The sequence below is a fragment of the Solea solea genome, chromosome 21 (assembly GCF_958295425.1).
Source record: "Solea solea chromosome 21, fSolSol10.1, whole genome shotgun sequence".
Taxonomy (NCBI): Eukaryota; Metazoa; Chordata; class Actinopteri; order Pleuronectiformes; family Soleidae; genus Solea; species Solea solea.
This window is the reverse complement of record NC_081154.1, coordinates 8438341-8452162: the sequence shown is the minus strand read 5'-3', so window position 1 is coordinate 8452162 and position 13822 is coordinate 8438341. Positions and strand designations below refer to the sequence as shown.

General features: G+C 40.0%; 2 protein-coding genes across 5 annotated transcripts; one reads left to right on the top strand and one right to left on the bottom strand.

Annotated features, from left to right (window-relative positions):
• Window positions 1-238: 238 nt before the first annotated feature.
• On the bottom strand, window positions 239-5228 carry cbx1b (chromobox homolog 1b (HP1 beta homolog Drosophila)). Of its 4 annotated transcripts, none has more exons than XM_058620732.1 (6): window positions 4996-5228; window positions 3796-3877; window positions 3321-3477; window positions 2972-3125; window positions 1603-1697; window positions 239-916 (listed from the first exon to the last, which is right to left on the bottom strand). In XM_058620732.1, exons 2-6 carry the CDS (start codon window positions 3848-3850, stop codon window positions 775-777), a joined length of 603 nt encoding a protein of 200 aa, XP_058476715.1. In that variant the 5' UTR covers window positions 3851-3877; window positions 4996-5228; the 3' UTR covers window positions 239-774. The 4 variants fall into 4 exon arrangements, with proteins under 4 accessions (XP_058476715.1, XP_058476716.1, XP_058476717.1 ...); XM_058620733.1 differs by having other exon boundaries at window positions 5011-5228; XM_058620734.1 differs by lacking the exon at window positions 3796-3877.
• A 982-nt stretch (window positions 5229-6210) lies between these two features.
• On the top strand, window positions 6211-13726 carry snx11 (sorting nexin 11). The gene is made up of 7 exons (XM_058620730.1): window positions 6211-6389; window positions 7632-7668; window positions 7930-8016; window positions 10265-10365; window positions 10478-10573; window positions 10668-10898; window positions 12039-13726. Exons 2-7 carry the CDS (start codon window positions 7648-7650, stop codon window positions 13174-13176), a joined length of 1674 nt encoding a protein of 557 aa, XP_058476713.1. The 5' UTR covers window positions 6211-6389; window positions 7632-7647; the 3' UTR covers window positions 13177-13726.
• Window positions 13727-13822: the final 96 nt, after the last annotated feature.

Here is a 13822-nt window from a genome sequence, read left to right as displayed (position 1 = left end):
TCTTGTGTTCCAGTTGTCATGACTGGTATTTTTCACTGGATAACAGGTGCTCGGTCCAGAATATAACTATTTAATATCTCAAGCAGGAAGTGCAGGCTTCTTAAATGTAAAAATCTTACTTGAGTCGCAGTGAATTTAATATTTGACCAAACATTGGCTGATCATCTTGAAAATTGATTGCAATAGTTGCAGCCCTGCGAGTAATAACCTCCTCTTATTAACAGTGATGACAGCACAGTAACAAAAAGTGGTTTATTTTCAGAAAGATACAAGCAAGACACAACAAAAAACACCACAAATATAACCAGTGAACAAATGAAATCACTGAAGAGACTTCAAAACCGTACACCAAACAAGTCTTAAGGAAACAGCTAAGTTGAGCACAGTTTGCCCTCAAATGCACTGATGAATTAAGAAAATGGCACATTAATGAAATAAAATCATCACCTCACTGATACAATATCTTAGCAAGATGACCGAGCACTGGAACATTGTTATGTTAAAATCATGTTGAAATAGGCGGTTGACTCCACAACTGCAATGGATACTGTAAAGTAATACTATCTTTTCATTCAAATGGAAAGAGTTGTCGAGAAAACCCGAAGCTTATATACATTTAGATAATATCCAGATAAAAGTAGAATCAAATGAGTGGTAGTACATCGAATGACTCCGATGGTGTCTTGCTTGTCTCCGCTGCACACTGCCCACTGCCCACCCCACAAAAATCCAGTTGAACGAACGATGAAACTCTGTTTGCCTTTTCACCCTGTGTTAGTTTTTGTCCTCCTTTTTCTCATCTTCAGTGGGATATGAGTGCCAAGTGAGTCTCTCTTCATAGAACGATATGACAACCTGCGGACATTTCACATTCGCCTCCTTCGCCGGCACCAGGTCGGCTTCATCAGAGTTTTTCCTGCACAAGCAAAAAAGAAACTAGAATTACAATTTTAGAATTTTCATTTGCACACACAACTAGAGATCGGCCACAATAACATTTCCGAGTATAGCAAATGTAGACCACACCCTGAAAGTGTTTGTAAATGAAACGTTTGTTACTGAAGCGTACTTCCTGTTGCCAGCAGGTGGCACAATGACTGACTTTATCATCATGAAACAGTTAACCCTAACTTTTTAGGGCTGCAAAGTCAGTCAGGGTCAAAGAACAGACGCAGGGCGGAAGCCTGTCGCATGCTATTCCCGCAAACATTATTTTGGCCATGGTTGCCATAGTAACCCGCACATAGATAAAAGGAAGGTGAGGGGTGGCATCTGACTGGGCAGAAGCCGGCTGCATGGCTAGTGGGAACACAAAATGTGTTTTCAACTATGATTTCTTTAAAATTCATCACATCGCCCTAAATTTCATCAGATCGCAATTTTCACAGGTCCTGATGTGAACACCAAGTTGATTGAGTTTGGCATGGCAAACGTCCTCAAAGGTGCGCTCAAAGATGGAAAAAGAATAATCAGAGCAGTTACACCAGCTGGTGCTCGGGCCCTAAAAAGACAATTAAACTGATGTGCATCTGGTCTGGAGACATGGTTAATGGCACATTCAACATCCAAAACGTTAATGTGTGCTATAAGATTCACACAAACCATTTCATGAGGAACATGAGTTCTCCCGTGGAATCTGTGGCACCAATAATCCTCTCTGGGTCCAAACCCCGGGCAAAGCCCCTTAGCTTCTCTGTCTGAGGATCAGAGAACAAAAGACAACCTTGATCAATTGCAAAACAACACGTTTGAATGCAAAGTATCTGCAGTTTCTTGGTTTCTATATTTCTACGGCTACAACTGGCTAGTATCTGAATTTGAATAGAATAGTACAAGGTTTCGTCTGTATTTTATTGAGAAATATTGTCTTTGTGTGGGTGCCACATCCGTCGTTCTGATGATTGTGTGAGTGTAGTCTGGACCCTAAACTGGTCTGTGGACATCTTAAATTGTTGATTCCTGGGCTACGCTGGATTTTTTTACATCTTTCACGGACACAAGTCTGCCATTGCACGGAAATTTGGATTCAGTCAGGTAGTTTTGTTACTGTTTTTATTATTAGTGGGTGTGTGACGATTGGGTGATGGAGGAGGGAGGGGAAACTGTCTGACTGATTCCAAAGTAAGTCATTTCTTTATGGTGTACAGATAATCTTGATAAGCTGTGACTAGAACCTGTCTTGTGGGAAGTGTGGAGTGGTTTTCCTAAACCAAAAGCTTCTTACCAGGATGAGGTTTAAGTGATACCTGAACTACAATAACACCTGTCTATTTCAATTCTTCTTCTACCCCATCTTATTATGACTGCTCTGTGTCTTGCCAGTGTTTCTTGGCTGCTCAGAAAAAAAGAAATACCATCTTGTTTTGTATCATGGGCTAATGGGGACCATAGTGAACAAAGGAAAATGTTTTATCAGACTTTGTATTTATCAGACTTGGATTACGGAACAGACTCATGGGGCCCTGAAGCCCAAACCTGTGCGCTACATCCCGATAATTTCCCTAATCCCTACTATGTTATTCACCCCAATATTTTATCCACCCCTGATGTCTTGACGGGGCTCTCAGGTGTTTCCTGGCAAAAAGCAGTAGTAGGAGGAGAATCTGTGACATTCCTTACATGACAATCTAAATATTTTTTAACTTAATTTGTTTTTCTTTTGTGCAACTGTCGATTTGTGCGTGAGTGCAGTGGTGGGCCCTTGTGTGTGTCTGTGCCTAGGAGTCTACTGGCTCATAATCCATCCCAGCTATAACTGATGGGTTTATTTAATTAGACAAAAAGTGTCAAACATTAGACTACACAGACGGTATGTTACAGGTGTAAAAGATATTTGTCAGTTTGTGGCACTGGTTTAAAATGAGGCATATGGCTAAAATGCAAATTAGTAATGTAAATCAACTGATTTTATAATGTTCTTAGGTGTGAGAACCACATAAAAACATATGACAAATAAGATGTGGGAACTTACATCGTCTTTTTTCTTCTTTGATTTACTCTCATCTCCTTCCGCATCTCCAGCTGCCTTTCTCTTTCCTTCATGTGCTGATTTCTGGGACTGCAGAAATTCTGCAATCAAATCTGGACAGTCCAAGTTATCATCTGGCTCCCACGTGTTGTCTTCACTGCAGAGATTAGTACAAGAAAACGCAGTATTTACTTCATAATTTAGTCATCTGTTAAATAATCTGGTAGTTCATTCTATTCATTGTTATAAGTGACACACAATATCTGAGCGGAAAAAGTGACATAGCCACAATATGCCAGAACGAATAAAACATCTGTAAATACAATTATAATATCTCGCCAAATGTACTCACTCAGAGAAGCCTTTCCACTTGAGAAGGTACTCGACTCTCCCTTTCACCACTCGCCGATTCAGGACCTTTTCCACCACGTACTCCTCCTCCTCCTCCTCTTCCTCAGCCACATCATCTGCCTTCTTGTCCTTCTTCTCGACCGAAGTCATTTTGCTCTCTGATGGGTAATAAATAGGAGTGATGAGCAGCTAGTTCCTGTTCCTGAGACCTTGAAACTGAAAACTCTTATTGCCCACTGGTGCTTTGATTCATTGGCAGAGTAAATATGTTCACATTTATTTGGGACATCGGACGTGTTTCTCTGTATGCTTGACAAATGAATGGGGAAAAAATCATGAAACATTTATTGTGCCACTTTGATGACATACAATACTTAATCCATTCTTCGATTCTTGACACACACACACACCTTACCGCACATTGACAAGATATATATGACACAGAATAAATGTTAAAAAGTAATATTGTTTAAAACCTTCTGTAACAGTGGGACCATCGTTAGAGGGTTCTGTAGTCAGGCTCATGCTCATCAGGTAGACCTGGAGACCAGCAGGTTCCTGGTCAACGTCAAGATTGTTGCATGATGGAAGCACGTGGGAATCAATGTGGTAGAGAGGAGAAAACAGCATTGGAGAATGGGATTTGTTGAAAAGATTCATGGGTGACAATGAGAGGCAATGCAGATTACCAGCAATCCATGTCTTATTTGATGTGTGTCTACTGTTTTAGCTGATGTATCTATGGTGTTATTAAACACCAAGCACTGCTGTCTTGTTCACTTTACATTCCAAATACTTTACTTACTAACTTAAATTATTATGTTTGTAATAAGATATAAAGGCAGTTTTACCTTTGTTTGCTTGATTGCTGGTCAGCTGATTGATTCATCAAGAACTACTCTAATTTTGTCTCAACTAACTTCTATTATAACAACAATGCCTAATCTGCATCGCCCATGACCCATGTATCTTATGACATGGTGTAAACTCATAGGATCTTTTATTTTCTTTGAGGGGGGAGTGGGGTGGGAGTGTTATTACACGTGTGTCTGCGCTGGGGTGCAAAACATGACACTGAGCAAATAAAGCTAAACTTCAACAACAAGATATCTGCGGCAGGTGGATGGGGTGTTTTGTGTTGGTAATGCAGAGGTGGCTGTCTGCCTGTGAAGTGTTTATGGCCGTGCCTGGTGCTTCCAGCTCCAACAACCAAGAAGGTCTGCAACACCTGGAGGTGGGCGGTTTAACAGCGTGTGCAGTCTCACGTGGGGATAATAATAATAAAGCTATATTTAACATTTAACTGTCGTGGTACAGAAATAAATCGAGGCATACTCAGTTTAGCGGCATTTTTGTTAGCTAGCTAAAGAAAACAGCCCGACAAAAGCCTCGCAGAGACCCACAGTTTGCGGCTAGCTGCTCTTTCCTCCATATTGCCTCCTCGTTAGCAACTAATGCAACAATTTCAGGGATTTATGTCGAGAATAAATATTGTTAATGCCCGCAATTTGTGTTAAAACGTTTCCATTTATTCGGCAGAAATATCATGTTAAGCCAGCCCCCCGCCCCTCCACGTGAAAATACCACAGGCTTGTTACCATTGAATTCATGCACAAATGAAACAACACGTTTGGAGGGAGGAGAAGGAGGAGGGGGAACATAAAATTTAAACTCACCTTTCAATGACTTACAATTTAAATGGTGTTTAAAGGTTCCGGCCGACACTAAAATGTAAAAACAACACGATATACTTCGTCTTGCGCTGATACTGTAATTACGTCGCCTTGTGTTTGTGTTGAAAATATGTCGTTTCCGCCCAGCGTCTGGAATGGTAGAAAAAAAGGAGTCCGCTACTCGGAGATCGTGCAAATTCGCAGATTACAAAACATATGGACTCACTCACCAGGCAGTCCAGACTACATCAGAGACGCTGCTACTGTGTGCTTATGATTTACAGATCTGTGAAAGCAGAGCGCGAGTAAATATTGGACTGGATCAACGGAACGGCGTCACTGCAGGATGGATAAATGACATCGAGTACAGCGATTTAAATTATAAACCTTCATTGGAAATAAATGTTGTTATGAATAAGAAACAGATAGACTAGAATAGAATAGAATAGAAATACTTTATTCATCCCCAAGGGGAAATTGTTTTAACATAGATCACTCATTTTACCTTTGTTTTTTCAATGAACTACCAAATTTAACGTTCAGATATAACTTTCATTTTTAAGTCAGTTTAAACAAAGTCACAGGATTTTTTTTTGTTCTTCTTTGGGAGAAAAAAACGTGTAAACGTGATCACCCCTGATCATAATAATAATAATACGAACAATAATAATATTAAAAAAAAACAAATAATAATAACAGACAGACATCTCTTGTGTTTCTTATCCTAAGTCATCACTGCACATTAGGTGTTTTTTGTTTGTGTTTTTTTTGACAAAGAACACAGAGGTATTTTACCACCATGGTTGCCATGGTAACCGGCAGACGGCGTCTGTCTCCATTCATTTTTCCATGTGTGACGGCGGCTCGTCTAGCGATAAATCGGTCGCATTTGTCGTTCAAACACCGCCATATGATTTAATCTTTATATATTCCTGTCGTTTTTGGCTTATTCTTATTTTTTAGGTGAATCTGCTTTTTGATCATGTGCCTTTTTATTCTTATTTTCTTTTTGTACGTATTTTGAATATTCTGATTCTGATTTTACACCATACACTGGTGCAAAATCAGAAACATTGAAACGCACGAAAAGGAGTAAGGACCACGTATTTTAGCCGTAAGCCACATTACAGTCAGCACAACAGACTATCTTCCTTTATTTTGGAATTTGAGGACACGCCCTCTTACGTCTGTGCGCACGCTCCCGGAAGTCATCATTCCGTGACGTCACAGCGTGCGTCGCTTGTGACTTGCGAAATGGAGCTAGGAGCAGGTCCGAGCAACGAGTCAATGTTTTTAAGGATTTTGCTCCCGCATAAAGAAGGAACGTCGACGGACAGAACAACATCGTAAACAGTCTATGTCATTCTTCCACAGCAGCCAAGTTTCGCCTCATGAAAGTAAGTAGTTAATATTAACTAAAATTAGCCCGTACCTCACGTTTCTTTTAGCCGTAATGTGTATGTAGACAAACAAACTCCCTTTTTTAATAAACCAATTTACATGGCAGCTTACTTAAGTGTCTGTCAGTAGACTTTTGGAATACGTTAGGCTTTCAGTTGCTTAACACACAGAGGAGACTGGAAACTTTACATCATATATAAGCTGTTAAATCTGCATTAGTATTCATGATTAAAGAGCATCAGTAGTCTCCCATAATATCAAGAATATGTGTTGTGTTCTAATTGAGAAATAACCGAGAAGCATGAACGTGTTATGTAACGAAGAGAGCCATGAGCACAATGAAGTTAACGCCCCCCTTAACGTTTCATGAACTCATAGCCTGTAAACCAGTCAGAAAGATAAGCAGGGTGACAATAAATGATACAACCATGTCATCTGTGGACATTCCTGTCTCTTGACGGTCATAATTCTTCATTTAAGGCTTTTTGGTGTTTCTTTTTTGTCATTTATGTCTCTTGGAGGCCATTGTTTTGTCTCTTCGTGGTCATTTGCATCTTTCTGTGGCCGCCTTGTTTCTCAATGTGGTTGTTTGTTGTCTTTTTGGAGTCAGTTCCTGTGATTTCCAAACAAACATTGGTGCAGGAGCACAAGTCATGAAGGCCCATGTGGTGATCAATGAAGGTGGCTGGAGAGGGACACAATTAGTTTCAGTTCCAGTGAACTGTAGGCTACTGTACTTCTATATTTACTCATGCTTTTTTATATCTACTGGAGGGGGAAGCATTCTATCTTTGTATTTATACAGTAAAACTAATCAAAAACAGGTTACTGGATAACTTTTAGTGACAGCCAGTCCTTACTACTATGCCACTGCCAATTATTGGTAAACATTAACACAGTGGCATATCAATAGATAAGGCCGAAGATGTCATTGCTACAGATGTGTTTCACCAAGTTTAGAGTCAGTTCAACTGACTTTAATTTAAATGATTGTAGTCCTTTACCTGTATAGGGTGTGCAGTATTTATAACAAACACACAGAGAGTGCTTGTTCATTGGAGAAGCTCTGAATACATTTTGTGTGGTGGTGATAAAGGGAAATACCGTTGAGAGTGACTCAGTAGGTTTAATCTGACTAACTACTCTTTTCTGGTATACGCCTCATCAACTCATGACAACATAGAAGAGGTACAATAATTAGAGTTTTTATCTAGTATTGAATTCTCTTTTTTTTGCAGTGCTGCACTTGATAGGATGAACAACAATCAGGACGATGTAAGTAACTTGCTGCCTTTTCTTTTTCTTTAGTAAATCACAAGATTGACTATTGTCAGTTTTCTGCGAGTAAAACCTACAAATATATATTGTTCTGTAAGGAACCCCTGTACTTTTTATACTAACTGTCACACTCAGTATATGATTAATACCTTTATTGATTACAAGCATTTCGGGAACTACAGCTCTGTGTAGAGAATGCTTATGATGTGATTATGATATGATTTGAAAATATGAACTTTGTTTCTCTCTGTACTTAAGGAGTTTGTTGCAGTGCGGGTCCAAGATCCCCGCATTCAGAACGAAGGCTTATGGAATTCATATGTGGATTATAAAATCTTCCTACATGTGAGTATATCCAGAAAATTACAATAAATAAAACAGTTTCATAAGTGAAACAATGGACCTGTCCGTAGAAACATCCCTGACTATCAACAATAATTGGATTGTTCTCTGTTTTGGCTTGAACTTGCTGCTATCAAGGAACCTTTTTGTTAAGCCCATATTACAATCCAAAAAAGGGTCAAATGTCATTGCAGCAGGAAATAACCTGCAGCTTCAGATGTCACTCACTCGATAACAACTACAGTACAGTATGTGACCCTTTTCAACCTAGCCTAACCTCTTAGGAAACCTCAGAGTCTGCAGCCACTTTTTTGTGGACAGGAGTTGATACCATAGTCTAGGCAGTGGGTTGTGTTGAGAAATGCTGTGTCAGCAGAAAGGCACCATGCCCAGACGGATGTGTTGTATTGGCTCGTGAGACTGGCAAACACCATGTGACTGCATGTGATGATTACAATCAGTTTGCTTTGTTCTTAAACAAATAATAAATGATATTAAACCTATTGATATTTATTGACACTTTTCATTCTCTGAGTCAAACCTGTTTTCAGTGAATTCAATGGTACAGTATTTATCAGTCTTAAATTGGCTACTTGACTAGTGAATCCTTAACTAACTATTTACATAAAGCTTGTAATATACAATTCTCAAAGCTCCTCAATGGAAATTTGCATAGAATATTCCATAGCTCCCTGAAGGGAACATGACTCAATATATATAACTCTATAAAAAGTCTGCAACCAACAGTGGTTATCATTAGTGTATAGATGTTTATTTGCCAATTTTTTAAAAGATAATAAATAATATAAAACAGAATAAAAAATAACTAAACAGATATAAAAATAATAAATAAAGACATAAAACATGCGAGTAGACACAACATCTCACCCATAAAATGCAGAACAGACTCACACTGTCTCAAATGCAAATGTATATAATAATGTTGGGGGGGAAAAAAGCAAAATCCTATATATTGCTGTATTCAACAGTCCATAATCAATAGATAAGGAGTAATATGTATTCATGTATGACAGAGATTACATCAAATGCCCATATTTTAGAAGATAGAATCAGGGGAAAAAAATAATTGACTAATAATAATAGCAGCTCTAATAATGTGAATAATGGCATCTGGGCAGTGCAGTTATTTCATGTTCATTTATTTCTCTGCAAAGTCAATGCTTTTGAACTTGTTGTTCAAGTGGATTCAGACAGGAGAGAAGGCACAACAAAATAAGGCAATGCTCATGTGCTTAAATGACATGGAAATTGGAGCTGCTCAGATTGTTTATGGCTAGTCAGAAGGTGACTTGTACAAATGTTGGTGGACTCTGTCACATGTCCATGGTACTCATGGCATGTGACAACAATTGAGCTCTGCTATAAGCACAGAAACAGCTGACGCAGCTGAACCATGAGTCATTCAATTCACATTAGTCACAAAATGGGGTTAGACACATTTGTCATGTGCCCAACCCATCGGCTTTGGTGTGTAATTTGGTGGCATAAATAATTATGACAAAAAGAACCCTTTTCTTTGAGTGGATTTTATATGAAGCTGCCAAAATGGTTCTGTTCCATCAGTGTTTTCTGCAATCCAGAATTTTGAACATACATTTTTGTATTGTTAACTTGAAGGGTCACATTTGTGCTGTGTCCTGTTTTGAGAGGCTCACTTCCTTTTGGCCCAGCATTCTGTTTTATTTTCTTACGGGACTTGCTCAGGGAACACTGAGTAGGCAATATGTGCGGTGGCCAGCAGATCACCACCAGTCCTGCTGTGTAGGGTTGACCCCTGTTATTGTGGTCCAGTAGCCAAAGATCATAGTTTTCTCAGACAGTCATGCTTAGCACAAAGTCTGTTCCACGTAAATCAATGGGAAAGTCTAATGTCCTGCTGTAGTCGTGTATAGGGTTTTTCCCCTGGAGAACCAGTTGGATTGTGTGTCTTATCAATGTCAAAGTTACTGTATCTGTATGTGAGGATTTAAATGACATTTTGCATACAGTGCGTAGTTTGTAGATCATGATTGTAGATCATCCAGTTTTTATTTGTTTTCCCCATATCATGGGAAATAGGTTGCTAATTTTCCCGCTGCATAAATAAATAAATAAATTGTCAAAAACAAGTCTTAAAAGAATAGCATGTGTCAGGCTTTAGGTAAGTACACCAAAAGAAATATGCAAACCTTATCCTTTTACACGATTACAGTGACTCACTTTGGATGATTATTTATTTCTCCATTTCCAGACCAACAGTAAAGCCTTCACAGCCAAGACGTCCTGTGTGCGTCGACGCTACAGTGAGTTTGTCTGGCTCAAGAAGAAGATGCAGAAGAATGCTGGTTTGGTGTAAGTAGCTGTGAGGAATTTTGCACATCTGCCCATTTCTAGAGAAGATTGTAGTAAGCGAATAATATATGAACTACAACTGTTTGACTTTTACTTGCTGTTATTCTTTCAGGCCGGTCCCGAACCTTCCAGGAAAGTCTCTTTTCTCCTTTAGCAATGAGGACTTCTTGGAGAACAGACGGAAAGGACTTCAGGCTTTTTTGGACAAGTTGGTTCTTCATTTTTCTTTTTATGTGCAAAATAAATATCCTACTGAAACTCTGTCTGCATAACAGTTGATTTTGTTGCCTTTGTCCCGACAGAGTTTTGCACATGACCGTATGTCTGTCAGACAGCCAGCTCCACCTCTTCCTGCAAACCCAGCTGCCGGTCGGTCACATCCAGGACTGTGTTCAGGGTCACACCCCCTACTCTGTGACAGATGCCATTCTAACTTACGCCTCATCCAATTGGGGCTTAGCTCAAGCTCAGACTCCGGAGGACGATTCCATCAAGGATCCAAGTCTGACCATTTCTTACGAGTCCATGGAGAGGTATGAAGGAGGGACATATGGCAGTGGTGTACTGTATAGCTACTTTGACGTTTGCATGAGCCTATAACTGTTTAAAATCAGAGTAAATAATTTGTGTGCGTGCTGTCCTACAGTGAGGAGCCTCTCCATAATGGTAGTATTTAATGTAATTACCATCACTGTCACATTAATCATCAATTATATATAAAATATAAAACCATTTATGTATTTTGAACAGTTTTAATTGGATGTAAAAGTATATGTTTAATTTGTTGTATTGTTTGACTGTTGGGGAAATAAGTTTGTTTCCCTTTTTCTGAAAGTAAAATGAGATATCGCTTTTATATCTGTGATGATGAAGCTGTTAGTTTAGTGCAAATGGCTGAGAATTCGTCATTCAATGTAGTTAAACTCTGCATTCAATTATTATAATGTTTTATAGTTAATATTATTATTATTTTTGTAATAAGTTACATTACAATGCTGTAACAATGTGGTAATTATATGGCAATACCATCTAATTTCCAATGCACTTTCTACCTTGGTAACAATGATAATATTGTGGTAATAAGACGATAATTACAGTAATGTTACTGTAAAACTATACAACCTTATTATTATTTATTGTTTAGTTTTTCCATTGTTATTACCAAGCTATTACTTGGTGATTACATAGTAAAAAAAATGAGGGTATTACTGTAATATGACTTACCTGTTATGAAACGATAAGCACACTATTACTATATAGCTACTGTGCTGTAAACGGTTACCATTTTTGTCTGTAGTAGCAAATATTTATACGAGAACAGCAGAAGAACATGGGTCATTAGAAGTAGTCTTTAAAGTTGGCGTGACGACTTGGATTAACCGTGTCATTGACAAAGGAATCATTCATGTCTCTCTCCTCTATCTCAACTGACATGAGCATGGCCTTGGAGGCACTTGTAGTTAGATTCTCGTCCCAGTTGGACAGAACAAGGTTACCCCTCTCCCTCTGTTTCCAGGCTTTATGTTCAGCTAAGCTGTTAGTATTCAGATATAAGATGGGTATCCGTCTTCATCAATCTTGACAACATAACAAGTGAAAATACAAAATCTTTTAACATGTGTCCTTATAGCATTTGTTCCGTTAACATTGTTATTTTCTGTCCCGCTGCACAGCCCGGCTCCTCATCTGCCATGCCTTCAAACTCAAGAGACTTTCAGCCCCAAGCTCCTCGCATGTGAAGACTCTGACCCTCTTGCAGATTTACTGGCGCTCTGTGATAAAGGTACTACACAGGTACAGCACAACAAGAAATCCTCAGTAAAGATCTCCCAGAAGAGCCACCATCTGAAGGCGGTTGTTGAGTGGGACGGCGGCTCCACAGACGCTACCTTTTTTCTTGGTGACAGCCCGGTTGAGCCCCAGAGCTGCGACCTTGCAGAACACACCCAGCAGAGGAGTGGTCAGATACAGACGCCAGTAGAGGTCCATTCACCCATGGAGGCTGGCTTTGCAGAGGACTGTGTGCTGGGAAGTGAGGAGGAAGAGTGTACAGAAAGTAGAGCGGAGGAAATGGTTGTATCATGTGATACGGAAGATATGCAGGTAAATGCTGATCCGTCAGACAATCCTTTGCTGGCAAATATCAACGAGGTCACCAGTGAGCCAGAGACATGTGAGACTTCTGTTGTGACTTTAGATTTAAAATACAATGCCTCAGAGGAGGGGAGCTCTCAGGAGGAAGTTTTCAAAGGTGTCAGTTCAGATAAGCAGATTCTAGAAAACCACACAGTCTCTGAGGTCAACCACACTGATAACACTAAATGTCCTGCTGTAGATCTCAGCTGTGCAGAGGACGTAAAGAAATCAGACGGGCAAATAGAGCCAAGCAACAAAGACAACTGTGAAGTGGATTTGATTGGGTCCAAACACGAGCGCGACGAGGACAGCCATTCACTGCCATCTTCCAATGAGAGCATAGTCCAAGTCAGCGATGAAGACAGCACGTGTGACGACACCGAGGAGTCGATTCAGGCTCTGAACGGCGATGTTTCTCATCACATTTTGGACCTACACGTGAATGGATGCCCTGTGGAAAAAGAGGACATTTCTGCACATGACGATGAAGACCTACGATATATGACATCTCTGAACCTTAACTCCACCGAAGCTGGTGAAAGCTTGAGTGAAAGTGGTGACATCAGCATCTTGGAGACCAACTGCATGCCTGGAGTCGCCGAGGAGGAGGAGGAGGCTTGGTCCTCGCCGATGTTGGACACCTCAGAGGAGACTCGCGAAATGCATATGTGTTAGTTGAACGGCTGCAGCGACATCAGTGGTCCAGGAGAACACACGGCCCTGTACGAAGGCTGCCGCAACATCACCGGTCCAGATTCTGGACCGCCAAAGACGCATTCAGTTACACAGACATCAACAAGGGTCATACTAGGAGTTGTCTTTCACTTGCAAACACGATTTGGTCTGTTAGTGTCCGACAAGGTCAGCAGCATATTCCAGCCTGTTGTGATGTTGTCATCATTTGTTTTAAAAAAAAAAAAATAGGATTTATCAATTTTAAAATGTAGGATTTTATTTCCACGCAGATCTCAGTTTTCTCCTCGGCCTTGTGTTCTTTGGGAACAGCAGAGGATATCAGTGTTCACTTAAAGGTTCAGTGTGTAACGTTAAGGACGATTAGTTGAATAGATGTTGGCTGAAGCAGACGCTTACAATGCAAACGAAGAACACAGAATGCACACAAAAAAAAAGAGGAAACGGCAGAGAGGGTAAGACCTGAGTCATACTTTCCACAGATGAGGTCAGCTGTGGTCTGCGCAGTGTCACGGAACATATGACCCAGGCGAGAGTGGCGAGAGTTGCTCTTTACATCCTTTTGGCCACACTAAGGTCACCGTAGTTCCCTGACACACTTGGTAAAGGGAAAGTTGAGGATTTGTTG